The 25,203-nt window shown below is 33.5% G+C and overlaps 4 protein-coding genes across 7 annotated transcripts in view; 2 read left to right on the forward strand and 2 right to left on the reverse strand.

Annotated features, from left to right (window-relative positions):
• Window positions 1–21,108, forward strand: part of LOC108489103 (ATPase 10, plasma membrane-type) — a 55,328-nt gene extending 34,220 nt beyond the window's left edge. Inside the window, exons 2-22 of one of the 2 annotated variants that reach the window (XM_053020695.1) lie at window positions 15,348–15,446; window positions 15,639–15,715; window positions 15,840–15,959; window positions 16,120–16,236; window positions 16,319–16,456; window positions 16,541–16,679; window positions 16,757–17,139; window positions 17,270–17,389; window positions 17,488–17,607; window positions 17,708–17,830; window positions 18,122–18,226; window positions 18,400–18,544; window positions 18,714–18,875; window positions 19,023–19,261; window positions 19,350–19,382; window positions 19,475–19,556; window positions 19,649–19,809; window positions 19,898–20,071; window positions 20,152–20,334; window positions 20,419–20,588; window positions 20,665–21,108. In XM_053020695.1, the coding sequence (XP_052876655.1) occupies window positions 15,650–15,715; window positions 15,840–15,959; window positions 16,120–16,236; window positions 16,319–16,456; window positions 16,541–16,679; window positions 16,757–17,139; window positions 17,270–17,389; window positions 17,488–17,607; window positions 17,708–17,830; window positions 18,122–18,226; window positions 18,400–18,544; window positions 18,714–18,875; window positions 19,023–19,261; window positions 19,350–19,382; window positions 19,475–19,556; window positions 19,649–19,809; window positions 19,898–20,071; window positions 20,152–20,334; window positions 20,419–20,588; window positions 20,665–20,761 (2,877 nt within the window). In that variant the 5' untranslated portion in view covers window positions 15,348–15,446; window positions 15,639–15,649 and the 3' untranslated portion in view covers window positions 20,762–21,108. The remainder of the gene's footprint in view (window positions 1–15,347; window positions 15,447–15,638; window positions 15,716–15,839; window positions 15,960–16,119; window positions 16,237–16,318; window positions 16,457–16,540; window positions 16,680–16,756; window positions 17,140–17,269; window positions 17,390–17,487; window positions 17,608–17,707; window positions 17,831–18,121; window positions 18,227–18,399; window positions 18,545–18,713; window positions 18,876–19,022; window positions 19,262–19,349; window positions 19,383–19,474; window positions 19,557–19,648; window positions 19,810–19,897; window positions 20,072–20,151; window positions 20,335–20,418; window positions 20,589–20,664) is intronic. The other variant, XM_053020696.1, reaches the window with a different exon arrangement.
• Window positions 2,157–5,893, forward strand: LOC108489612 (4-coumarate:CoA ligase 1-like). The gene is made up of 4 exons (XM_017794275.2): window positions 2,157–3,280; window positions 4,853–5,051; window positions 5,137–5,350; window positions 5,435–5,893. Exons 1-4 carry the CDS (start codon window positions 2,282–2,284, stop codon window positions 5,652–5,654), a joined length of 1,632 nt encoding a protein of 543 aa, XP_017649764.1. The 5' UTR covers window positions 2,157–2,281; the 3' UTR covers window positions 5,655–5,893.
• LOC108488810 (small polypeptide DEVIL 22-like) lies at window positions 6,656–7,840 on the reverse strand. The gene has a single exon (XM_017793096.2). It carries the CDS (start codon window positions 7,346–7,348, stop codon window positions 7,172–7,174), a length of 177 nt encoding a protein of 58 aa, XP_017648585.1. The 5' UTR covers window positions 7,349–7,840; the 3' UTR covers window positions 6,656–7,171.
• Window position 21,109: 1 nt separating the features above from the next.
• LOC108489104 (triacylglycerol lipase OBL1) lies at window positions 21,110–23,861 on the reverse strand. 3 transcript variants are annotated; one of them, XM_053020697.1, is made up of 5 exons: window positions 23,289–23,861; window positions 22,777–22,961; window positions 22,601–22,634; window positions 21,748–22,472; window positions 21,110–21,652 (listed from the first exon to the last, which is right to left on the reverse strand). In XM_053020697.1, exons 1-5 carry the CDS (start codon window positions 23,617–23,619, stop codon window positions 21,419–21,421), a joined length of 1,509 nt encoding a protein of 502 aa, XP_052876657.1. In that variant the 5' UTR covers window positions 23,620–23,861; the 3' UTR covers window positions 21,110–21,418. The 3 variants fall into 3 exon arrangements, with proteins under 3 accessions (XP_052876657.1, XP_052876658.1, XP_017648877.1); XM_053020698.1 differs by having other exon boundaries at window positions 21,748–22,316; window positions 22,777–23,021; XM_017793388.2 differs by having other exon boundaries at window positions 22,777–23,021.
• Window positions 23,862–25,203: the final 1,342 nt, after the last annotated feature.

Consider the following 25,203-nt stretch of genomic DNA (forward strand, 5'->3'; position numbering starts at 1 on the left):
CTTGTAATACACCTCTAACAATCTGATTATGAAGATACTTATAAATTTTCAAATTAACAGGATTACTCTTGTTTAATTCTGTCAAAGAATCTATAATCATATTCGCTGATTGTGAAGTGTATAATATATTTATGGATCAATCTCTTATTAATTGTTATCTGATGATTTACACTAAATTTAATCTATCCTCCTCGGATTGATCACAAATTGTTATTCATTTCAACTAAAATGTCACTCTCCATAACAAAAACATAATAAATTTAACCTATAGGTGCAAATGCAATCCCAATCTAACAACAGAATAGAGAGTGAGGTGAGAAGGCCATTATCTTGCTGTGATGCTTCATTGTAGTTTCTAAGTTGTTGTCTTTTCTCCTTGACTTGAATTTTTCAGTTCAATTATTTCCTGGGCATATACTATTATTTTATTTATATCCTACTTTTTTAATAATAAAATAAATATGTATTCGTTAGTTGGCAATCACGTTTGATTTACATGTGAATTCAACATTATTATACTAAATGTACATTTTATAAAATTCAATTAATTAAAATATTTAAAATAATGAAAGTCAAATTTTAAAAGTTTGACTTTAGAAATATTAATTGTGATATTTTTTATGAGTTTCAATTTATTATCTAAATTCAACAACTTCAAAATTACAACTCTATACAATCATCTAAGCGTATTCGGTATACCCCAATTAGGATTTAATCTTTCTATCTCGATTTAGCATAAATTTATTTCTTACTTTTATAACACTATAAGCTGCTACCATTGATTAAATCCATGACTTTGATTTTTTATTTTAACCAATTTAGGCATAATTGACATGTAAATATATTATCGATTGAATTTTCACATAACTTTAATTATGTAATTGAATATTTTTTAAAAAATTAATGCCTTCACTTTAATGCCAACAACTAAGGATGTTATCAGCTTAGACTTACTAATGATATTATAAAAATAACGAGATCAAAGCATGAGAAACTAAAATAGAAGGATTAAATTCTAAATTATATCATTATAGAGGAACTAAAACTAGAATTAGACCGAAATTTGGGTTTTAAATTGGAGTGATGGTAAAAGATTAGAGGTGGGCTTGTATGGGAATGGGCTTGGGGTAGTTGCTTGACGACAATCGATAAATAGCGGTAGGTGAAGGTGGAAATGGATGGTCCAACAATGACCAATGTATTGCGGGAAGTGGTAGGTAAAAAGCCGTCATGAAAATGGTCATATCCTTTTTGAGTCAGCTTGCCATCTTTCTAAACCAAACATGGACCCCATCCAACCGAAAACCCACTCTCTCACCAACCCTTTGCCCCTTCTTTTAGTGTCCATAGATTTTAGTTATAATATACTCATATTTGGTTATATTTGAGTCATACAACACAACTTATTGATTTGTTTATGTAATTCAAACACTATAATCATATTAATTATCCTTCTCTCATTATGAATCAATAAGCATAAGTAGTTCCTAATAATTTGGATTTGGAGTGAATTTAGAAAATTTTTAATAGGGTCGGAATTTAATTTTAGTTTTATAATTTTTGAAAAGATTAAACATAAAATCTTATTTTTTGGGAGTTTTAAAATACAATTTTACTATATATTAATTTGTAATTTATTTATTTATAAGAGACTGAATTGAATATTTTATTTTGAGGAGCTAAATACAGTTTTACTATATATTAATTTATAGTTTGTGTATTTATAAGAGAACTGAATTGCAAATTATTTATTTTTGGGGTTAAAGTGTAATTTTAATATACATTAATTTATAATTTCTCCATTTATGAAATGATTGAATTGATTTTCTTTTCATTTTGGGACCAAAATCCTATTGCTCTTCAAATTCTCTTCTGAATTAGATTGAATTCGAATATTAAAGTTGTTATTATTAAAAGACTTTATAGATAAAAATAATTTTAAGGGTTTTTATTTTTATTTTCATATAACCATTAATATCTTCATCTATTTTACAATACGAAAGTAATCCAATGTTATTTGAGCAAAATAGTATTCCACGAACTATTTTAAGGTTTTAATATGGAATTCCCATCCTCTTTCCTAATCTTTCCCTCCAATAACCAATGAAATTCCTATCCTACCCTTTCACCAACCTCCCCACCAACTTTAATCTAATTACTATATCAATATCATTATTAGCTGCCATTTCCTTTCAGGCTCCAATAAACGTACAAAGCCTAATTTTTTTTTTCTAAGTTTATAGATTTATCTTTGTAGCTCAACTCCCCACCAAGTTCCCAAATGGCACCCCAAGCTGAAGTGCAACAACAAGAAATCACTTACCGATCAAAGCTTCCCGATATCTATATCCCTAAGCACCTTCCTTTACATTCATATTGTTTCCAGAATCTGTCCAACGTTGCCTCCAAGCCCTGTTTGATCAATGGAACCACGGGCAAAGTCTACACTTACGAAGAAGTTGAACTCACTGCTCGCCGAGTGGCTTCGGGGCTTAACAAGCTCGGCATCCAACAACGCCAAGTGATCATGCTTTTGTTACCCAACACTCCGGAGTTCGTCCTCTCTTTCCTTGGCGCTTCGTTCCGCGGCGCCATTGCGACTGCAGCTAATCCTTTCTTCACTCCGGCGGAGATATCGAAGCAGGCGAAAGCCTCGAACGCTAGGCTTATCATCACGCTAGCCAGCTACGTTGACAAAGTAAAGGAATTCGCACAAGACAACGATGTCAAGATCGTATGCATTGACTCAGTCCCGGAGGGCTGTTTACACTTCTCCGAGTTAACCCAAGCCGACGAGAACGATCTCCCTGAAGTCGATATCGTCCCCGAAGACGTCGTAGCGCTTCCTTACTCGTCGGGAACCACGGGGCTCCCTAAAGGGGTGATGTTAACGCACAAAGGTTTGGTCACGAGCGTGGCGCAACAGGTTGACGGAGAAAACCCAAATTTGTATTTCCATAGCGAAGATGTGATCTTATGTACTTTGCCAATGTTCCATATTTATGCCCTGAACTCGATCATGCTCTGTGGGCTACGTGTTGGGGCTGCGATTTTGATCATGCAGAAGTTCGACATCGGCCTACTGTTGGAGCTAATACAGAAATACAAAGTAACCATTGCTCCGATTGTGCCACCGATAGTTTTGGCCATCGCTAAGTCATCGGAAACTGAAAATTACGATTTGTCATCGGTGAGGATGTTGAAGTCCGGTGCCGCTCCGTTGGGTCAAGAGCTTGAGGATGCTGTAAAAGTCAAGTTTCCTGGTGCCAAATTTGGACAGGTATGGACGTTTTAATATTTTTACTTGTCTTATTTATTTGTGTTAGTTATAGTCGGTCCAACTAATATTTTATCTTTTGGGCAGTATTTTTTAAATTTAATTTATTTTAAATTATAGGTTAATGTGTCATCATTTATTTCATTAACAACATAAAACCTTATATATTATCAGTAATTTCATTTTGGATATATCTTATAATTTTTTTAAAAATATATTTATTTAATTTCATTTTAGATAGCGTGTCCCTATTTGATAATGTATATATTGAATATATTATTCAAATCGGTTGGTGTCGATTTTATTATTGAAAAGATATTGGAAATTTTGATTAGAAATCAAATTAAATACACATTTTACTGCAGGGCAACCTACCAAAATAGAAATAATATTAAAGGATTTTTCAACCTCTCATTCATATTTATATTATATCGTATTTTTAAATATACGGTGCATGATACAAGCCTATAAGATAGTGTTCCTACTAAAGAAAATGTATATCTCTATTTCTATACTTAAAGATTGAATTAGTATTACTTTCAATTAAGTTTTAATTCAGTATAAATTTACTAAAAATTATTTATTTTTACAAGTAGTTAAATATTATTTTAAGAGTATTTTTATTTTTATATAAAATTTAAAAGATATATATATATATATATATATATTAATTATAGGATTCAATAAAACGATATGAAATCTATTCTTTCAATTTTACCATCTCAATCAAAGGCATATTTAGAATTTACATCACTTTCTATAAATTTATTAGATAATTAACTTCATCCTCATAGTGGGTACATGTCATAATCTAGTGTATAGTACTATTTTGTGAGTGAAAAATTAGTTATTATAAATAAATAAAAATGAAAGAGGACAAAATAACTAAATATGAAAATATATTTAGTAACAGAAAAATTAATTAGCATAACATCGATATTTCAAGATTAAAATTAAAATGATTTAAAATTTAGAGACTAAATAAAAATAAAGAGAATAAAATAACTAAATATGAAATTATATTTAATAACAGAAAATTAATTAACATAACATCGATGTTTCAGGATTAAAATTAAAATTATTTAAAATTTAGGAAAGTGAAAGTCATAATTTAGAAATCTTTGTAGCAATTATCGCTTAATGTATATATATATGTAAAAGAATTGGAAGACGACACCAGCTTTTCTACTAGTTAGTAGTAAGGCTCATTACTGCAGGGGTCAAAGCTATGATGTTGTACTTCCACTAAAAATGATAGTGGATATAGCCCCAATCATCACTCACCTAATCCTCTTTCCCAACACATTTTAATCAAATAATATTTGGTTCATGTCCATAGGTACGACCATTAACCCGAATCTTTTACCTTTTTTTTCCACTATAATTTTGGTGGAGGTGGCTGACCAACCTCCTATGTGATATTGCCGTTTGCTTTGATACCTTAGGCTTCTTCTTTTAGGCCCACATTGAAATGGAATGAGAATTTTTTTTCAACAACCTTGAAATTACACCAACTTTGATGAGGTCGACATGATGTAGCACATTCTAAATTTAATTGTTATTTTGTTTTTATAGGGTTATGGAATGACAGAAGCTGGACCAGTTCTAGCAATGTGTTTGGGATTTGCCAAGGAACCCTTTGAAATGAAATCCGGAACTTGTGGGACTGTTGTAAGGAACGCGGAGATGAAAATCGTCGACCCCGAAACCGGTTTGTCCTTGCCGCAGAACCAGGCCGGCGAGATTTGCATTCGAGGAGATCAGATCATGAAAGGTACATTTGTAATTTCTCATGTTTCTTTGAAATTGAGAATAAAACATGAACAGCATTAGTTGAATGTTTGGTTTTTTCCCCCCAGGATACCTTAATGACCCTGAGGCCACTGCTAGGACCATTGACAAAGATGGCTGGTTACATACCGGAGACATTGGTTACATTGACGACGATGATGAACTCTTCATCGTCGATCGATTGAAGGAATTGATAAAATACAAAGGGTTTCAAGTTGCCCCTGCCGAGCTCGAAGCAATGCTCATTGCTCACCCTGAAATCATCGATGCTGCTGTCGTCGCGTAAGTTTTAATAACCACGAAAGTATAAGTCTCTATGAACAGGAAAAAAAATTGTTTTAACATCAAAGCTAACTTTGATTTCAGAATGAAGGATGAAGCAGCTGGGGAAGTACCTGTTGCATTTGTGGTGAGATCAGATAAATCTCAGATCAATGAAGATGAAATCAAGCAATATATTTCGAAACAGGTGGTGTTCTATAAGAGAATAAGCCGTGTGTTCTTCATTGAAGCCATTCCAAAGGCACCATCAGGGAAGATCTTGAGAAAAGAATTGAGAGCTAAACTGGCTACTGGAAACTATTGATTATTATATTTGTTTTCTGAAATCTTCCCCAACTTTTCCATGAAAAAACTGTTTGAAATAATATACAAAGAGTGTATGGGTTAAAAATAGGAACTGTTTATATATGTTCCTTAAAATCTGGATATATATATATACACAAAGTGAGTTTGGGAAGATTGTAAAGTTATGAGATGAAAAGATTCAATTTGCTGAAAGAGGATGTAATGATTAATATCCTTTGCTTTTCATTTTCAGAAAAATTTAGCCATTAATGTAAGTTTTGACTGAAAATTGAGACCACAAAGACTATAATTTACAAATTACAAATTACACGTTATGTTGTTTGGTGGCTTTCTCCGACAGGCCATATCAAAGGATAGATAGAGACAGAGGTTAGCACCGTATATTAAAACGTAAGAGACAGGCTTATTCTGATGCATTAACTATGCCTTAGAAACAGCACGATCTACTGTGGTTTATGGCATGAGGTCCCCCAATCGGAGAAAAAAGAGAAGTTTTCAATCCGAAATCTAGCATTGAGTTATCTTGCTCATGTTTGGTTGCCATGCTTGTTTTGAGGATAGACAATTAGCATTCAATTCCATGTGCTGAAAAAGCTGGCAAATCGAACAAGCTCTTCCTTTGTAAGTACCAGATCCAGTTCTTATATTTATAGGTCTAATTTTGTATTCCATCGCTTCGCTTTAAGAAAACTAAAAAATTATTCACTATACTTTGAATCTTACTATTAAACTGCAGCCTAACTAAGGAAGTTAAGTGAGATGGTAATAGTCTCTCTTACCTTAACCAGTGGTCAAAGGTTCGATCATAGCCTTGGGTATGGAACAGCTTTAAAACTCGTGGCTAACTTCTATCCCTTAACGGGCCTACAGAATGCAGAAAATTAGTTACTGAGTTTGCTCCAGTAAATACCTTGAAAAGGAGAATTAGTTACTGGGTTCGTTCCGGTAAATACTTTGAGAAATCAAAAGTGTTTATCAACAAAACGGACTAACTTGTTAGCTTTTGCAAATTAGAGGGATAGAATTCATAATATACTTCTTAAGTGATCGCTCAAAGATATGAACTACAATATTACATAGCTCAACCATTACAACTGTAAGAAGTGCTTCATCTAAGGATTTTTATTTGCTTCATAGCACTTCGACGATTACCCAAAAAGGCATTTGATGGTTAGGTAAGTGAAGGAAAAAAAAAAAAAAACCCAAATGCAAAGTTTGCCATTTAACCTTATGATGGCAACAAGTAAACAACTATTCTATGACATATACCAAACTCCATGAAAATCATGCTTAACGTCAGCTTTGGTGAAAAAGCAAGAGTGCAGCCATAAAATTTTGCTCATATGTTCCTTTTAAAACCCCAATGGGATCACTCCCATTAGGTCAAAATGAAAAAAAAAAAAAAAGGAAACTATGAGCAAATTTGTGCCACACTGTAGCTCCCATATGGAACCAAACACAGGTTAAGCTTTGATCGATGAAGCCTGTAGTTGATGGTTCGGTTTTGCTTGCTTGCTAATCGTCGCCATGTATGTACCAACAAAGGAGCATAGTGGCACATCGGCGCAAGATGTAGAGTCGAGCACGTTGCTGCTTAACCAATGAAGCACACTTGGTGGAAAATCCATGTCGCTTTCTCTTTGTAGAGGCCTTGATTCCACAGTTGCATTGCAGGGAGTGAAACTCAGCCATGGCTAATAAAAAAAGCAAAAGAACAAAAAAAGAAGCTCAAATCGGAGCTTGGGAGTGTGTGGGATTAAGGGCAAAGTATATATATACAATTACAGTCCCGAAAACCAAGAAAGGTTAACTGCAATATGAAGGAAGCAAATGAACATAGTCAGGCACACGAACTGAGGTATATATATATTTGGTGGCAGAATAGTTTTATATACAAGAAGAGTGAGCGTGGCCTTTTAGGCTTTATAGTTTATATTTGCTTAATTCAATATATAAGTATAATAATAAGGTTGATTAGAGAAGGGGAAAAGGGTGGAGCATGAAAAGGGGAGGGATGTTTAATGAAGACAAGGCAATGGATTTGGCTTAGCGGGGAAAATGGCCTGAATTTTGAGACAGGAGGTTGGTTTGGTTGGATTACTTGGGATTTTTTCTCCACCATGGCTCCTACTCCCAATTCTGTTTTCTTTTTCTCTCTCAGCTTTGCATATGCATATATACAATTGATTCAGATTTTTCCTATTTGAGAGAATAAAATCTTGAGCAATCTGTCAGAATCCCAGTGTCATTTCATTGAAGGTGAAAGAACCAAAATAACAACTGCTTATGGTACAATATAGCAGTATGCATATTCTTTTATGATGGTAAATTTTTTTTTTATGTATTTTGAAATTTCTAGATTTTTTTATTAAATTAATATGAAAATAATAATAAAATTATTTACTAAAATAATTTGAGACCTTACTTTCGTAATTAATTCCTTTTCATAATATTGTTTTAATAAAAATCAATTGTCCAACTTTTTTTTTGTCGAAAATTTGTTGATTGCATGTTAAACCCCAATTTCATTATATTTAATTCTCACTGGTATTTTACAAATACACCTATTGATTGAGTTGATAAGGTTGATTTTGGTTCGACTGAATTTCGGATTCATGTTAATTCAAGTTGTTTTGAGTGTAGGTTACTTAGGGTTCATGCCATTCGGGTTTTAAGGCATAGGTTTTTTTATTCAAATCATTATAAGTTTGAATATTTTGAGTTTTAATCACTTTAAATTCAAATCATTTTAGGTTAAGATTATTTTAAATTCTAATTGGATAGGTTGAAATTGTTGACTTTGTATAGATTAATCGAACTAAGCGGGATTTGAATTCAAATTGACGGAATTGAATTTTCAAGTTCAGGCTAAAATTGACTCTTGAAATCTATTTAAAAAATTATCATATTGATATTGTTAAAGTTATCTCAAGATTCAATAGGTTTGTAGCCTAAGGTTTAGTTTAGATGGATGATACGTTTACTTCCGATAAGGTTAAAAACAATAGTGATAGTAAAATTAATTATTATAACTATAAAGTAAAAGATTCTACTGTACCACAGATACAACCCGTCTAAAAAGCAAGCTAAGATTGTATATAGACAAACATAGAAAATTTCCATAGACAAATAATAGCAAGCATTGCAATGATTTAATAAGACTTCATCGAATAACTTATATTACAAGTTGATCTATATGCGATGGATGCATGTATGTCCCTCGTTGAGTGAACTAAAAGCTATCATTTCCCAATCTCTGCTGAAACCGAGTACAAGGATAAGTACATAGGGTTACAAATCCATAGATTTCTGCCCACAAAAATCTTACTCGCTTTTGCATGTTCGGCTAACATTCGTATCTCTATTTTTTAAGAAAAGGTTAAATTCAGCTATTAGTCTCTTGTACTTTGTGAAAGTTGTGGATTTAGTCTCCATATTTTAATTTAATCAATTTTAGTCCATATACTTTTTGAATTTTGAAATTTTAGTCCTAACCCAAATAGTAGCAGTTAAATTCATTTGGTTAAATTCAATTACTAGTCTTATATTATGCATGCAATTGTAGGTCTAGTTTATATTCTCTGGTTGGATCATTCTATGTCACTGTGCTTTTTGAAATTTGAAATTTTAATTTTGATGCAAATTACAGTTGCTAATCCATCAACTGAAATTTTAGTGAGTAATATGTGAAAATAACAAGCTCGCATGGGATAACACATATAATGATATGTTTATCGCATCATATTTTGAAAATAACTTAACTTAACTTAATGAATTTAACAGTCATTGTTTGGTGAGGATTGAAATTTTAAAATTTAAAATGTACAAAAACTAAAAATGATATAGGGACTAAATCTATGACTTTTACAAAATATATGGACTAATAGAAAAATTTAACAAAAAAACTATACACTAATCGCGTTTATTTAGGTGGATGAAAATTTTGACTTCAGTGAAATTAAAACAAATGATAGCGGTAAAATTAGTTATTATTATGGTGGGATTAAAACAAGCATCTTTTTGTCGAGTTTGATTCAGGATATTTTAGAAAGGACAAGATAATATGGGAATCTGTAGCACCTCAATGAGTCAGGATGTTTTTGTGGTTGCTTATTAGAGGCTGTTTTTTGACAAACTAGGAGCGTACTAGAAGAGGTATGAATCATTTTCCCTATTGTGAACATTGCGTTGCTATATTGGAATCTGCTTTACATGCTGTTAGGGACTGTTCTTCTGCTCAATCAATTTGGAAAGCAGTTCTCCCTGTGAAATTTTGGAGATGTTTTTTCAGCCTTTCTCGTAAAAAGTGGATCACGTGGAATTTAAAGAATGAGGGTAATTATGCTTTTAATTGTGGCCAATAGGAGGTTTTTTTTTGGGATTACTTGTTGGTTTATTTGGAAAAGCAGAAACGATGTCATTTTTAACAGGGCGAATGGGAATACCAGTGATATTATTTCTTCCGCAATCACTTGGACTAAATCCTTGCAAATTGGAGGTGCAAATAGATGATGGGCATGCACTACTATGTTGTTAAACAGTTGGCAAAACTAGCTATTGAATGGACCAAAATTAATGTTGACGGTTCATTATCAAGATGCGGTTCAAGAGCAACAATTGGTAGAGTGGCTTGAGGACCAAGCAGTGACTGGTTGTTTTGTTTCAAGATGTCAGTAAGTATCACAGATATTTTCCAGATTGAAGCCAAAGTTGTTTTCAAAGGCTTAAGACTAGCTTGGAATAAAGGGTTTAGGCAAGTGGAATTGGAGAGTGATAATGCTTTGCTTATTGAAATTCTTCAAACGATCGGTGAGCAATGTTGTTGAAATCCAGCTGATTCATGACTTGTGTCTCAAACATTGGAGAGTAAAATTCAAAAGTATCCAAAGAACAAATAATAAAGTGACGAATCGTTTAGCCAAGATGATTAGTAGTGACATTGAGCATTTTGTGGTTCTTGAGGAGCCGCCGCATGAAATCAAGACCTTATTAGAAGAGGATACTCGTTCGAGTATTCTTGAGGAGTCAATTAGTAATTAACATATTTTCTTGTATCTAGGCTTGGTCTATATTTCCTTCTACCAAAAAAAAAAAAAAGATGACTGTACAAGCCCAATTATGTCCGGCCCAAACTAAAAGACTAAACCCAATTTATAAACCCTAATAGCCCAAGCCCACTATGTTAAAAAATTTTCAGCAGCCACCAAAGTTTTCAGTTGCATGCCTTCAGCCACCAACCTTCTCACGCGCGTCACCACCGCTCGGGGCGCCAATCACCGGCCTTCCACGCCTCTGACACTCCCATGACCTGCAAACATTTGGAAAAGATGAAAAATGGCAGCAAGAAGCACAAGCAGTAGCAGAGAATAAAATAATGATATTTTAATATGGGAATCGGCTATAAAGCCAAAAGGAAACTGATTGTAACAAAGGGGACAGGCACAATAAATTAAAAAAGGAATAGAGTTTTCGAAAGGTGAATATTTTTGGATGTTTCAATCTTCAATTTTCTTTGTTTTTTTTATATATTTCTTCGTTTAAGAAACAAGAATAAAGGAAAAGTAGTAAAAGGTACCTCCGATTCACTGCTTGGGGTGCTTCGACGAACCGACCGGGGCCTTTCCTCTCCTCTTCCGTTGTGGTGGGCCGCAAAGGCTTCGTCTTCGACCTCCGTTCGGAGAAGGAACAAGGGAAGCCCACCTCGTGTGATACCGGTTGCCGAGCGAACGTGGAGTCACCTTCCGATGAGCCCATGACCGGCCATGGGGGAGGCTAAGAGGAGAAGAAAGAGGGAGAGAGAGAGAAGGAATGCTATCTGTTTCGTTTTCTTTAAAAGCACCAGGGTAAAAAATGGAATAAACAAAAATTGGGCTTTTTATTTAATTATGAAACGGCACCATTAAAGGGGGGGGGGCCAGCGTGTTTCCCTTAAATGGAAATTACCCACTTTGGTCCCTTCCCCTTTCCTTGATATTTGTTTTAGTCCTGATTTGCCTTTTTTTTGTTTTTTTCTTTTAAATCTAGCCCGATTATTTTATTCCCTCTCTGATTTTATCCCTGGACTAAACATACGAAATGCAGCGTATTAGACTTGGAATATTACTCAGTTGGTCTTCGTAAGTCTCGGTAGCGTTTCAATTTAGTACTTGGTGGGCCTTTTTATTATTTCAAATTTATACCTTGAAATTCGATTCATTTCCATCTATATCCTAAATTGTTCAATTCATTCTCTTTATATCTCTCTTAATTTGTTTTAATACACGTTTGTTCATACCATTATTATTTATTGTAACTCATTTTAATATGTTGTTTATTCTAATTATTACTATTTATCTCAACTTACTTTATGTATGTATTATTTATTTATAATCCTTACTTATTATATTTGTATATATATATACTATTTATTTTAAGTTTCTATATGTTTGCTATTATTTCAAAACTTTTTTTGCCATATATTTATTTCAAATTATATTACGTTGTTTATTCTTTAGTTATTATGTATTATGTATTTCTAATAATTTTTTTATGTATCATATCTAAATCGTTATTATGAAATATATTGATATTGTCTATTTTAATCCTTTTACGCATTATATATTTTAAACTTCATATTTATAATTTTAAATTAACTTATATATTATTTAGTTCAAAGTTATTTTATACCTTATTTCAAACCCATTCTACTTATTCCATGTCATCTATTTTACACTTTTAATTATATATATCACCCATTTTAAAATTATTCATATGAATCTTTTGTAACTTGCTTTATATAATATAGGTTTTAAAATTCTCTTACATCATTCATTCTATAAACCTGCATTATGTGTCATTCATTTTAAATTGTTTTATTATTTATTGTAAAATTTTATATATGTTATCAATTTTAAATCGTTATATCTATTTTATATATATACTAATTATTTCTTTGACGTATTGTATCTTACCTATTTTAAATTTTCTTTTACATATATTCTATTTTTGTGCATTATTGATATTATTTTTTCTTTCTTTTCACATTATTTATTTTAAATTCATTTCTTATCATCATAAAATTTGTTTTATACTTTATTCATTTTAATTTGCTTTATTTTATTATTATTATTATTTTTTTAAAATGGCTATATTTTATTTAATTCATTTGTATTTGATTACTAGTGATTAATGACTAAGTGATATATGTTATGTGAATGTTACCATTGTATGTATTATATTTAGTTTATTCGTATTTTCATTATTGTCATTTGCTTGTATAAACATTGTATTTCATGTTGTATTATCCCGTGCTTTACGATATATCTTTGTTTTATCTAGCCTAAGTCGTATCATACATTAAGCCCAATACATTTATCCAATAAGTCATTTTATTTTAATCTAACAAATACACGTCGTTTAAATATCGTACTCGTTACTATTCAAAAATGAAATTTTCCAAATAAGGCAATGTTTTGCATTTTGGAACATCAAGGAATCGTGCCCTAACTTACGGGGTTTCGATTTCCTTATTGTTTCTAAATAGCCAAATATCCTTTTCGAGTTTTAAAGCACCTGAAATTCTCATTAAAAGTAAAGACGACCTTGTGCTCGGGAGTTCATAGTATTGTGTCCTAACTTACGGGATGTGATACTCCGATATCTCGAGATAAGGAAATCTTTAACAATCGTTTTGAGCTAATTCAAGTGTTTTAATCCACATCAATGAAAAGGATCGTATTTTAAAAAAAAAAATTCTCGATTTTTTTAATTTTCGATGTTTAAGATATTAATTAATCAATTAGGTACCAATTTTGGGCGTTACGAGGGTGCTAATCCTTCCTCGTATGTAACTGACTCCCGAACCCGTTTTCTCAAATTTCGTGGACCAAAACACCGTTTTAATAAACTAAAACGTTTTATTAAAGCAAGGTGATCCGATCTCACCTAATAAAGACCGGTGGCGACTCCCGTTTAAATTTTCACTTTCAAAACCAAATTCGATTCCCGTTTCCAAAAAATGGTTTCGACAATGACCATTAAGGATTATGTGCATACAATAAATTCTTAAAATTTATGTTTAATATTAAATTTTATTTATGCATTTTAAAAGTTCAAGTATCAATTTAGTGAAAAAAAAAGAGAAGAAGCAAATGCTTAATTGCTTTTTTTAAAAAATTGAAAATTTTTATATCCTTAAACTTTTTATTTCAAAAAAATGAATTACGAAAAATAAATTAAAAAATCCTCAAATAATTGAAATTGTTTTACACAAATTCAATTAATCGTCAAATTATTCTTTTAAATTAATCTATTTTTGAAAACTATTTTCAATAAATCAAAATACCCAAAAATTTTACCACGCATTTCAAAAGAGAATTATTGTACTTTCCTTTTAATGTTGTTGGAATTTTTGTTTTCATAGCTAATAATACTAATAAGGCCATAAATAAGTTTTTGGATTTTAGCAAATATAAGAGAAGAGGCCTACTCTTCCCGGCCCACGAGTCTTAATTTTTTTATATAATTTTACTAATATTTTAATACAATTTTCTATATTTTCTATATTTTTATAATTTTAATAATTTTTATGTAATTTTAAAAGATAAGAATCAAACTAATAGAAATTATAAATGTTGCATGATAAAAGAAGATTATTCTACTTTTTCTAATCTAATCATTACGTCAAAATTGAAAAGGATGAAATTATTAAATAAAAAATATAAGAATTTAGTGACTCAAAAGAGTATAATAAGGATATTTAACATGTTTCAATCTTTCCTTTTAGTTATTTCCCTTTTGTTTCTTTTTTTTTTTAAATCTCACATATATTTGACAGTATAAATTTCGATCTACCAGCAAGAAAATAAAAACAAAACACACACACAAAATATATATATAAATATGGACCTACTCTCATCTACTTTTTTGGTTCCAACCTAATTTATGTAGTTTGATCTTTTTTTCTTTTTTATACGTTATAATGTTATTTTAAAGTTTGACATAAATTTACAACTTAAAAAATATATCATACTAAAAAGAAATCTAACATATCATCTCAATTTCAAAACACTGTGAATCATGGAGATAAGGGCATGCAGCACCTAAAATAAAAATTAATAATGGTAAAATTATATTTTATCTTCAAAATAATAAAATTTGATTTAATCTTTATAATTTTATAAAGATATAAATTATTAAAATAATAAAATTATATTTTTTACTATCATAAAAATATATAATTTAATTCCGGACCTCTCTCAAAAAAAATTTTCTGACGCTGCCTCTAATGTCAATGTCAAACATTATTATTATACAAAATAAAAAGTCTTTAAAAAATTTATTAACGGGAAGATTGGAAAATACATGCAAAATAAGCACTTGCCAACACATCACCTACCCCTCCTCTACTATTAATTAATACTATATAGTATGTGAAATATGCAACCGCCACACATATGATTAACATGCAAGCACGTTAAAGCCTAAAAATTATATGCAACATAGCATAAGATTTTTTGGGTTCGGGTCATAGTGACCGTTAGGTCTAGAACAGCAAGGTTTGAAAGGTAGTTGATAGCCAAAAAATGGTGACGGTGGCGCCAAGGTTTAGGGTCAGGTGATATACCAGTCAGGTCCCAACAACCGGTCAACAAAAAACAAAACATTGGTTATTATTGCCCCTTTATTATCTCTCACTTCACTTGTTTGCCTTAGCCTTCTTCATACTACACAAACTCCGCTAGCTCCACTAAAACAGAGGAGAGGAAGCTTCACTTTGCAGGCTTTACTGCTCTTCACTTTTCCATAAAAAGTAAGTTGTCAAACTGGTTCCAGTGCTGTTTGGTTTTAGCAAACTGTGCTTTTTTCCCCTTTAGTTAGAACTAATCAAATGGTTGTCCTGCTGTTCTGTTCTATATGATATGCTGTCCGGTCATACTTAGCAGTTATAGAACCTGATCAATGCAGTTTGACATTATTCATGATGTGTATGTTGTTTAAACAGCTTGAATCATCATGAGCGAGGAGCTCGACAAACCGTTGCTGGATCCCGAGAATTTCAACCGGGAGGGGATCGATTTGGTGAGTTTAATGTACTTTTACTACTAGAGTAGATAATGCAGATTTCCGGTATTTCTGGAATTCAGAATTTACATGATACTAAATCAGATATATATATATATCTTATGTACTCTGTTTTCGAAAGGAACGCTTACCGCTAGAGGAAGTTTTCGAGCAACTGAGAACATCCCGTGCAGGACTTACATCGGAAGATGCTGAAGTTCGAGTCCATATTTTTGGTCAAAACAAGCTCGAGGAGAAGCCCGTAAGCACCAGTAATTTCGGATATATGTATAGTTTCAAATTTTCAGTTAAAATATCTGTAGTTCTAGTTATAAAATTGCAATAAAGTAAGACCTTGCAGCCTATTAGGTAAGCTAGCTGTAGTTTATCTGGTTTGGTTTGAAGCACTATGACAATGCTAGCTTTTTATTATAATCCAGGAAAACAAGTTTTTGAAGTTTCTAAGCTTTATGTGGAACCCATTATCATGGGTTATGGAAGCTGCAGCAGTGATGGCCATTGTCCTTGCCAATGGTGGAGTAAGTTATATATCTTTCACCATATACTTTTCAAAGCTTGAATGGTCATCCTGATAGCTTTCTGGGGTTTGTTTTGTTTCAGGGTGAGGGTCCTGACTGGCAGGACTTTGTAGGGATTATATGCCTTCTGATTATCAATTCAACAATCAGTTTCATTGAGGAAAACAATGCTGGAAATGCTGCAGCCGCACTCATGGCTCGTCTGGCTCCTAAAACAAAGGTCTGCAACTCTCTTCAAGTTTCTTTAATGCCTTTGCAAATACAACAATGTCTAAATTTTCATAATTATTTTTCTTTTATGCAGGTTCTCAGAGATGGTCAGTGGCAAGAAAGAGATGCTGCTATTTTAGTACCAGGAGATATAATTAGCATAAAACTTGGAGATATCATCCCTGCGGATGCTCGCCTTCTTGAAGGCGATCCACTTAAAATTGATCAGGCAAGTGCTTTACTTGATTGTGATAAAAATCAATTAAATAACTGAATATATATCATGTAAAAGTTTCTGTGTTGCAGTCAGCTCTTACGGGTGAATCCCTTCCGGTCACCAAGAGAACAGGAGATGAAGTGTTTTCTGGTTCAACATGTAAGCATGGTGAGATTGAGGCTGTGGTTATAGCTACTGGAGTTCACTCTTTCTTCGGAAAAGCGGCACACTTAGTTGACTCCACTGAAGTTGTTGGACACTTTCAGCAGGTCCTTACTTCCATCGGGAATTTCTGCATCTGCTCCATTGCGGTGGGGATGGTTCTTGAAATTATCGTCATGTTCCCGATACAGCATCGTTCATACAGAGATGGAATTAACAACCTTTTAGTTCTCTTGATTGGAGGAATTCCTATAGCTATGCCAACTGTATTATCTGTTACTCTTGCCATTGGTTCTCATCGACTGTCTCAACAGGTACAACTCTTATTCAATGCACATCATTTTCCAGTAAAAATAAGCTAAAACATCCAAAACAGCTCAATGACAAACTGAAATACTTATTCTACATTGTTTACAAATCTACTGTTTGGTTTGTTTTTTTGAGGGTGCCATTACTAAAAGGATGACTGCAATTGAAGAAATGGCTGGAATGGATGTTCTATGCAGTGACAAAACTGGAACTCTGACCTTGAATCGTCTAACCGTTGATCGGAACCTTGTTGAGGTACAATAGCTGGACTTCAAATATTTGAAACTCCTAATTCTTGCAATGACTCAATTTTCAGATAAAGGTTAAATAGCCATGTTCACCTTTTTCTTTAGGTTTTTAGCAAAAATATGGACAAAGACTTGATTGTTCTGCTAGCAGCAAGAGCCTCCAGACTCGAAAATCAGGATGCTATTGATGCAGCTATCATTAACATGCTTGCAGACCCGAAGGAGGTAAGACAACAACAAAAAAGGTTCAATTTCAAGGTTCTCCTTTTCATTTGATTCTTTTAGATGTTCATGTCAAATAATGAAAGAAACCTTGCATATTCAGGCTCGTGCAAACATCAAAGAGGTTCACTTTCTTCCATTCAACCCAGTCGACAAACGTACCGCAATTACGTACATTGACTCTGATGGTAATTGGTACCGTGCTAGCAAAGGAGCTCCCGAACAGGTATTCATCTCCTTGAAGAGAACAGACCCAACATTACATGATGAATTGGTTGCTAAAATTTGCTTGATCATAATCACTTTGAAATCGCTAAAATTTGCTTGATCATAATCACTTTGAAATACTATGTAACAAAATTATCCTTTTGTTTCTTATATCTAACATATGAATGCCGATCAATCGTGCAAATGCTTGGCCCTTATTTGCTACATTAACCACTTTGAGCTGTCTTTATAGCTATCTGGTGCAACTAATCTCTCTTCTTATTCTTCGTCTTCATCTACTGTATATCAGATACTAAATCTTTGCTTAGAGAAAGATTTGATTGCTGGAAGAGTGCATGCTATAATCGACAAATTTGCTGAGAGGGGCTTGCGGTCTCTTGGAGTTGCTTTTCAGGTATGTTATCTTTCGGGATGTGTTGTGGTTGAGAAGATAAGTTGGTTGCAGAAACTACATGTCATCAATGATATGATTACGGAAATGGAAAAATATGATGATGATTTGAGTTTCCACTGATCATTCAAGTTCCTTTCTAACATGTTCATGAACTTACATGATCATCTTCTCAGGAAATTCCAGAAAGAACCAAGGAGAGCCCTGGAGGTCCCTGGACATTTTGTGGGCTGTTGCCTTTATTTGATCCTCCAAGACATGATAGTGCCGAGACCATCCGTAGGGCCTTAAACCTTGGAGTTGATGTAAAGATGATTACAGGTAAATATGAAGTACTTGCTAGGTTGAAATAATCAAATATCTAGGATCTCTTTACACTAGTCACTTGATTAATTAGGCGAAGGCTGAACTCATGGACTAACTCAATATGCTTCCCAAAAGCAGGATTGTTTTAGAAAAATACTGATACGTACTTTACATAATAATATAGGTGACCAGTTGGCCATCGCGAAGGAGACAGGAAGAAGACTTGGTATGGGGACAAACATGTATCCTTCTTCATCATTGTTGGGTCGCGAAAAGGATGAGAATGAAGCTCTTCCAGTGGATGAACTCATTGAGAAGGCAGATGGCTTTGCTGGCGTATTCCCTGGTATGGATCTTTTAAGAAACAGAATCATAAATAGATAGATTTTTAGCGTAAGAATGGATGAATTCGCTTTGACATGTATATGTTCCATCTTTCCTAATTTTGTGATTTCATTCTCTGGCTCGGCCTACATTTTTATACATCTTTAAGAACACAAGTATGAAATCGTAAAGATTTTACAAGAAAAGAAGCATGTCGTGGGAATGACCGGAGATGGGGTGAACGATGCACCTGCTTTGAAGAAAGCAGACATTGGAATAGCAGTGGCAGATGCTACAGATGCTGCAAGGAGTGCTGCAGATATAGTCTTGACTGAGCCTGGCTTAAGTGTGATAATCAGTGCTGTTTTGACAAGCAGAGCTATATTCCAAAGGATGAAAAACTATACGGTGAAGCATAGATATTTATTCCCGAAAAAAAATAGTAGCCAGTAGTTGATAATTGATGCAACACTAACTAGCCTGCTCGAATTTGCAGATATATGCTGTTTCCATAACCATTCGTATTGTCGTAAGTTAAAATTCTCACATTTCCTACATTTTTCATCACTTTCATGGACTTCTACTGATCTTTTTTTTCCATAAATAACCATACTGTTGCAGCTTGGTTTTGTGCTTCTAGCTCTGATATGGGAATATGATTTCCCACCTTTCATGGTTTTGATAATTGCAATCCTTAATGACGGTAAGTTTTCGATCTATGACAACCATTCCTTAAGATCTCTAGTCAGGAAAGTCATATTAGTGCTGAAAAGTTTACCTTGGATTCTTAATCAGGAACTATAATGACCATTTCCAAGGACCGAGTCAGGCCATCTCCGACCCCAGACAGCTGGAAACTTAATGAGATATTTGCAACCGGCGTTGTCATTGGAACCTATCTTGCTTTGGTTACTGTCCTGTTTTACTGGATTGTAATTGATACTGATTTCTTTGAGGTACTTCTATAATACTTATCCTCTTTCTCTCCCCAACAGTTTATTTGGGGAAAATAATTATGTTCCCTAAACATTATTTTTTCTGCAGACTCACTTCAACGTAAGGTCTATATCCGACGACACCGAGCAAATTTCATCTGCAGTATATTTGCAAGTCAGCATCATTAGTCAGGCTCTCATCTTTGTTACTCGGAGTCGAAGTTGGTCATTCGTTGAAAGGCCTGGTGTTCTCTTGATGTGTGCATTCGTGGTCGCTCAACTGGTGAGGTTCTCAGAAAAAAACTCTGTTTAAGAATCAATGGCAAATCAGGCTAAGTTTTATATCCCTTTCTCAATCTGCAGGTGGCTACCTTAATTGCGGTATATGCACATATTAGCTTTGCTGATATCAGTGGCATTGGATGGGGATGGGCTGGTGTTATATGGTTATACAGTTTAGTTTTCTATGTTCCCCTAGATATCATCAAGTTCACAGTTCGATACGCATTGAGTGGAGAAGCCTGGAACCTCCTATTCGACAGAAAGGTCAGTGTACTCTTCCTAGTTTCATACTTAATAGGGTTTAAATCTTTCCTTGAAGAGGCTTTTCATGGCATCCCTGTGCAACAGACTGCGTTTACTTCAAAGAAAGACTACGGGAAAGATGACCGGGCAGCCCAATGGATTCTTTCTCAGAGGAGCCTACAGGGCTTGATGGCTGCAGACTTGGATTTCAATGGAAGAAGATCGAGATCTTCTTTGATAGCCGATCAGGCTAGGAGGCGTGCTGAAATAGCCAGGTAATTAGTTATCAGCTAACAACTTAGCAATGATCATTTATGAAATGAGCTTTGCTGAAATGATCCTTTAATGCAGACTTGGAGAGCTACACACTTTAAGAGGTCATGTAGAATCAGTTATGAGGCTAAAGAATTTGGACCTAAACGCGATCAAATCGGCTCATACGGTCTAAAAAACAAACGTGAATATCATATTTGTCGGTATTCTGGTGTGAAGATAAATCCGGCAGTGGTTGCTCACATAAGTATTGCTACATAAACCCTGAAAAGACATCCATCATTTGTTGTCCAAGAGTCACTAAAAGTGGAATCAAAGGATATCCAACAGGTCATCTTTAAGTGAACAACTCCTGCCATATCTCATAGTATGTATTGCTATTTTTTTTTCTACACAGAAGAGGACTGTCTGTCTTGAGATTTCAATATTCTTCTTTTCATTTGCATAAATTTTTGTAATAATTGGTCAAATCCCAACATAATAAACTACTTGGCACAGTTGATTTTTTTCTTTCTTTGACAAGTTTTCTTGAATTCTTCATGATCCATAAACTAATGCTTCCATTATTGAGAATTCGAGTCATGGCTTAAACCTTTTTACATCAACAAAGAACATCGAAATCTTTTCTGCAACAAATTCACTGTTGACAAGTATAGTAGTGATAGGAACTGACGGTTAGAATGCTAGTAGTAATACATGGGGAGAAAAGCTTACACACTGAATTGCGAACAAGAGAAAATGTCAAGGCAAACACAATGGCTGGACCAGTTGCAGGCATATCACTAAAATCATTTGCAGGAAAAGATTCTTAGTGGGAGGACATATGAATAACTCACGACTTTCCGAGTCTCACAGAGTTGACATAATTTACCGAGCAATGTGCTGCTATACCAGGCATTGACAATCCAAGTACCCTAAGAAATATGGAGAACCATCCTTCTTTGTACTCGGGCCCATGAATGTATCCCATTGTCAAGCTTCTTATCAACTCCCAAATCGCAATGAGATGTTCTGGGATCATGTGTGTTATCCCAAAGTAATTCTTATTTGGCTCCTCATCCATTTTCTTTAAAAATGAGAACGAATAAAAGAAGAAAATCAACTCAATATGATGAAGAACATGAAGAATTGTCTAGGTTTAATGCTGAATTCATTTTTTACCTGCTCGATATAACAGCTGTTGTAATAAAGGCAAACACCGAAATGCTTATACAAAAAGGTTTTATCATCATAAGGCAACCTCGGCACCAGGTCATTGCAGTAAACCACTCTGAAGTACTTGGGGACTGGGTGATTTATATGAGCTTCCATGAACCTCCCAAGCTGCTTGTTCCCAACTCTTGGCTGTCCAAATGTGTATACGCCCAGCAACTTTTGAAGTAGATTTGTCTCCTCGTGCAGCACAAGCACTATAGGAAACAATATCGCGAGAGCCCCCCCTAAGCTATGGCCAGTGACAATATATTTTGCATTCTTGTGCTCTTCAAACAAGGTCTTGAGCTTTTCTCTCACCATATAGTATGCAGACATTTCCACCATTTCTGGGGGGATGCCCTTTTTATCAATACCAGCAGATCGTTCGGAGTGGGGACCCTCATTTGAGGACTCTACTTCTGCAGCTTCTGGATAGCTGTGCTTTGTGCTCCTCTTCTGAAGATGATAATGAAAAGAAGCTGCATCTTCTCTATTGCCCACACCTAATGCCTCTAGAAATCCCATATGAAGCTTTCCTAAAATCGGAATTTCATACCAAGAGTAGTCAAAATCAGTACTCCAATCATCAGCATCAAAAGGCTCCGTGCCACGAAAACTGATCAATATTAGAGTTGCATCCTTTGGCTTGTCACATAACAGAAAAACTTGAGTTGATTTCTTCTTTTGGTAATCTATGAAATGATTGCCAATCACAAAGGGAATTAATGCACCATTGAACAAAAATTGACCTTAAAACAAACAAGTACCACCTTGAAGTAAAATCAGGTCACACAAGTTACATTCAGAATGTGTCTCTTACCATCCCAGCAATCGTAGAAGTCCACGAAGTGCATCTGCATACGTCACAGGCATGCCGATTTCAAAGTCATTAGTTGCTTTCCAAAGTTGGTAGAACTCATAATTGAATCAACAATCACCAGAACAACATAAACGAAATCAAGCGAGGTCAGAGAAGAGCAATAGAGGAGCTTATACCTTCCAATGATGAACCACAACATTCCTAACGACTTCAGCATTTTCATATGCAAGCTTGGATGCCATCATACACAGGTCCATTGTAGCTCGGTCATCCAATTCAACATTTTTTATTCCCTCCCCTGGAGTAGAATTATGCAAATCTCCCACCAAGTTTTTGGCCTGGGAAAGGTCCATTCTCTCATCTAAGTGTCCAATAGTACTAATAAACGTCTCAGTGCCTCTCTTTGGTATAACTATATCTCCTGCATCTCATGGTCATCTTAGTAGCCATAAATGTCATCAAGGCAAGAATCTACAGTAATTTGAGATTGCATCTCTATTCTCAACCAACATGTTATTCAAAATGATGGGTTTTTCTTGTTTCAAACAAAAATGCAGCAGTGGACCTCAGTTACTAAAAGAAACATGATATTTTTTACATGCATCAATCTACTTACAAATATGAACACAATTACTGACATTACACGTGTGTCTCATACTGAAAGAAAAAGGGAGAGGGGATTAATTACCACGGAGAAGATTGTAAAATAAGCCAAAAAGCGAGCCGTTCTGAGAAAGAAGATTGAGAAAGAAGTCAACCCCATAGCCAGTTAACTCCATGGGTTTGCCGAGAAAATGAATGATCCTGCGTGCTACGATAGACACCAAAATGATCCAACGGTGGTCAGCCGCTTCGCCACCCACCACACCCTGGTCTGAGCTTTCCAGGAACTTCGACCCACACTCTATATCACCCCGCAATGAGTATTTCAACACGTCCCAAATCCCACCCTTGTATGGTCTCACAATCAGGTACCTAAAATCCTCACCCTGGATTCCAGTGCCTCTTGCCATTGCCATCAACTTGTTTGTTTTCTACTTGGTTTTTCTCGAAGTGTCTCGTTTCAGTTTTTGGGAGACTTCTGCTTAGGACTAATATGACTTTTTCTCTTCTTTTAAAAAAAGAAAAGAAAAGAAAAAGAAAAAGAAAAAGAAACACAGTTAACATTAATTGAAAATGTATTAATTGAAGGCAGCTGTCTTTACAAGGGGCTAAGTTTTTGGTCAGGATAATGCAAATGGAGAACTCCAAATTCATATATGGACAAGAAATATCATCGCTTTGCAAGAGGTAAAAGTTCCATATCAGTCCCTGAACTGTAACTTGGATTGCATTTTAATCTTTTAATGAAAAAATAGCAAATTAACTTTTATAAGTTAAATGAACAGTCAAAAAGTGCCTTTTAATACTTATTTTGGCCTTATATATATGACATACTAACAAACGTTATTTAATTTCTCCTTTTCTCTCTTTTAAGTAAATTTACCATTAATTTTTTATTACATATCTTATATAAATAATTTCAGTTTTATAAATAAAAATAAATTCCCATTAAAAAATATCAATAAAATTTATGAAAATTCTCTTCAATAATAAAATAAAAAACTTATAATTTTTTTGAAATTTTCAATAGAAAAATTTCTAATGCATTTTAGAAATGCAAAATATTTTCCAAATTTTAAAATTAAAATTTTCTAAAATTTACGAAATAAATAAATTTAAAATTCATCTTGTGGATTAAGGGATAAATATATATATATACTTAATTTTGATACAATGTATAATTTTACACATGAATTTTGATTTTGTGTAATTATATATAATACCCAAAATTTTTACAGTAAAATATTATCCGTAATATAGTAAAATAAGGAAATAAAGTGACAAAAAGGAAAATTTTGAGTTATGTCAATATTGGAAAGTATATTATGATATATTAATTCAAGAAAGGACTAAATTGCAAAGATGAGAAAAGTCTTGTTGCACAAGAGTAAATACTCAAAATTTAAGGGGTTGAAGTGTAAATATAAAAAAGTTAAAGGACTAATGGTGAAAATATTTTAAGGGTGGAATGATCTAGAAACCAAGAAAAATTGATAAATTAGGACCAAATTGAATAGGTAAAAAATTATGAGGGACTAAATTATAATTTTACCAAATTAAGTGATGACTCAAGGATGGAATTCTAAAAGATCATGAAGGGCAAAATGGTCAGTTAAGTAAGAGAGAGAATTCTAGAATGTAATGATTATGTTGATAATATTTTAAATTAATTAATTAGATAAATATTATTTTATTAATATTTTTATGAGATATTTTTATTATTATATTATTATTTATTTAGTATAAAAGGAAGGAAAGATGAAGAATTATCATCACCTTTCATTTCCCATGCAAACCCACGTAAGAGAAGAAGAAGAAAAGAAGTTTTTTTTTTTTACAATTTAGTCTTTCTACTAAAAATTTATTATTTTCACCTAAAAATTGAAAAAATTTCCACAGTCATCAAGAGAGAAAGATAGCAAGAAAATGATGGGGAGCAAGAATATCAAGTTAGATTCAAGAAATAGAAGCTGGAGAAGAGAGAAAAATCAAGTTAAAGA

This window comes from Gossypium arboreum, chromosome 10, assembly GCF_025698485.1.
Source record: "Gossypium arboreum isolate Shixiya-1 chromosome 10, ASM2569848v2, whole genome shotgun sequence".
Taxonomy (NCBI): domain Eukaryota; kingdom Viridiplantae; phylum Streptophyta; class Magnoliopsida; order Malvales; family Malvaceae; genus Gossypium; species Gossypium arboreum.